Source organism: Egretta garzetta, unplaced genomic scaffold, assembly GCF_000687185.1.
Source record: "Egretta garzetta isolate BGI_Z169 unplaced genomic scaffold, ASM68718v1 scaffold54, whole genome shotgun sequence".
In the NCBI taxonomy this organism is placed as follows: domain Eukaryota; kingdom Metazoa; phylum Chordata; class Aves; order Pelecaniformes; family Ardeidae; genus Egretta; species Egretta garzetta.
This window is the reverse complement of record NW_009259313.1, coordinates 948,499-950,925: the sequence shown is the minus strand read 5'-3', so window position 1 is coordinate 950,925 and position 2,427 is coordinate 948,499. Positions and strand designations below refer to the sequence as shown.

The following is a 2,427-nucleotide window of genomic DNA, read 5'->3' as shown; positions in this document are numbered from 1 at the left end:
AAAGAGTTTGCCCAGTCATTGAAACCGTCCATGTACACCTTTTCCACTCACCCCTTTTGTTGCCTTCTGTTCTCTGCCATTGTGAAAAGCGATGTTTTAACTCTGGTCTTAAACTCCGTACGACTTCCTTTTGTATGTTCAGCGTCATACAGCTCAGCTGCGGGAAGAACTCCTAAAACTTCCCTGTCCTGAAGGATTGGATCCAGACGCTGACGCTGCCCCAGAAAAGTGCAGTGCCACCACAAGTTCAGAAGAGACTACGTTGCACGAACAGGTTAAACCCAGCAGCAGTAAAGATATCCCCAGTGATTTCAAGTTATGAGTTGCATTGACGTGGACTTTCTAGACACAAAGGCTTTGAAGCACAAGCCAAATATGTCAATATTTGTATGTAAGAAGCTAATTATGTAATAGGTAATGAAATTGAAACTATACTATGCCCTTAAGGATATACAGTTTAATTCAAGATGATCTTTTATTTACCTGTACAAGAGTGTAAACTTTTTTGTGCTTTTATTTTTCAATTGTGAGAACCACTGATTGGTATGTTTAAAAAGTTATGTATACAAGAAATGGATAAATCACTGATATATAAGGGAAACTACCTTAGGAAAGAATGTTTACTGAATGTTTATTATTTTTTTTTACTTGTAGAGTGAGGGCAGTTGTAACAAAGAATATATATTGGTCATTCTTACAGCTACTATTTAAAGTCAGAAAATTTTCACTGAATTTGATAGATTTTACGTTTGGCCATATATTCATGCTCATATTTGATTCTAAAGAAAACCTCCTGTATACTTCAATAAACGTTAAATGGACATGATCCCTCTTTTATGATTTACTGGTACATTTTTTAAATAAACTGCCATAAAATACGTTCTAGCTGAAGCCTTGCACTTGTATGACTGAATTCATTACAGTCAACGTATTTAATTTTATGCTTACTAATTCTAAAATGCAGATGAAATAAATGCACATGGTTTTACCTCATGCCAAAATTTGGACTTCTGAATTCATCTTTTGTTTGGCTATTTTATGCAAACTAACAGTATTCTAAATTTCTTAAGGGCTATTCTGGAACAGTCTTTATTCTGTTGAAATGTCTGGTTTTGACATCATCACCTGTACTCCAAGTACCAACCGGGGTTCATGCCGTGCCACGCAGGACTCGAATGTTCTGTAGTTCCTACTGTGTAGACTTCTTTCCAATTTTGTACTTGCAACCACAGATCCCTGACTAAAAAGGGAAAGGGATTTGCTTGATTTAATAATCAAGTCTCGCTTTTAACATAACATGCGTTGCTATCATTGTTCTTAATTTCGAGCAGTCCTCGAAGGACTAAAAAGTTATTGCTGGTCTTACCTCAGACTGATGATCTCTTGTATTATAAATACTATCAATCAGGCAAACCCGAAGCTTTTTTTGTTTTCTATTTGTTCTTTGTTTATAAGTATCACGCTGGAATTTTTTCACTTTTTGTTTGACAATGTATTATTTCTAATCATTAAAAATGGCACCAACTGAGGTTGTGTTCTTATGCTGATGGTTAACAGACTTTGGTAGTTCTGACCAAAGTACGATTTTTCTGTTCTGCTGATTTGCTGCGTTAATCCCAGGCCTGTCCCGATGGTACCTCCCTCTCAAAGCACCGGCTTGGGCACGGCTGCATCACTGCAGGGGACCCTCAACCAAGAAGCAAAACAAGCAGAGCTGTGCCAGAGCTGCTGGTAAATACGTGAAACAAAGAGTTTGTGCCACGTAGTCGAAGGGTTAGAACTTCATCGGTGTTAGGGGAGCGCTGCGTTTTTCTAGGCAGGTGTTGACTTGCCTTCTGTTACTGTACGGAATGACTGTGATGCTCTTGTAAAGGCTCCAAAAGCAAAATCACCCGCTGCCTTCCAACCCTGCTTAAGTTAGTGGTTTCCTTTAGAGCTCTTCATTTATTGCTAAAACTGTCTGCCTACGGAAGCAGAGGCTTTTTACAAAATCCTGGCGTTTGTACCAAAACCAAATGCGCCGGACCTGAAGATCCTCCTTAAACCCAAAGACCATTTTTGTTTTTTCCATTAAAAAACAACGCTGAAATAAAAAGTACCTAACTTGCATTGGTTTGACAAGAAGAGGGCGGCTAACATGATTGTACCTTTTCCTCTAGCGTGTATTTATGGTATCGTAGCAATGCTAATGTGAATTCACTGCTGCTTAATTAAGCAGATGTAAACAGTTGCATGGGATATTAAACTCTGATTTGTATCCACGTACCAATTATCCTTTTTTTGCTCCAACCCGAGCTAGAACGGTATTGTACCAAATTAACACAGAGACTCAATCCTTAATAATTTGCAACTATGTTACAGTCTAGCGAGTAAACTGTGGACTTGGCAACAGATACAAACCATGTATTTTCAGGATTTTTAGCTATA

The 2,427-nt window shown here is 38.2% G+C and overlaps 1 protein-coding gene across 1 annotated transcript in view; it reads left to right on the top strand.

Moving 5' to 3' along the window:
• Positions 1–2,036, top strand: part of BIRC6 (baculoviral IAP repeat containing 6) — a 171,505-nt gene extending 169,469 nt beyond the window's left edge. The window contains exon 74 of the mRNA XM_035892009.1: positions 143–2,036. Within this exon, the coding sequence (XP_035747902.1) occupies positions 143–322 (180 nt within the window). The 3' untranslated portion in view covers positions 323–2,036. The remainder of the gene's footprint in view (positions 1–142) is intronic.
• The last annotated feature ends 391 nt before the right edge of the window (positions 2,037–2,427 follow it).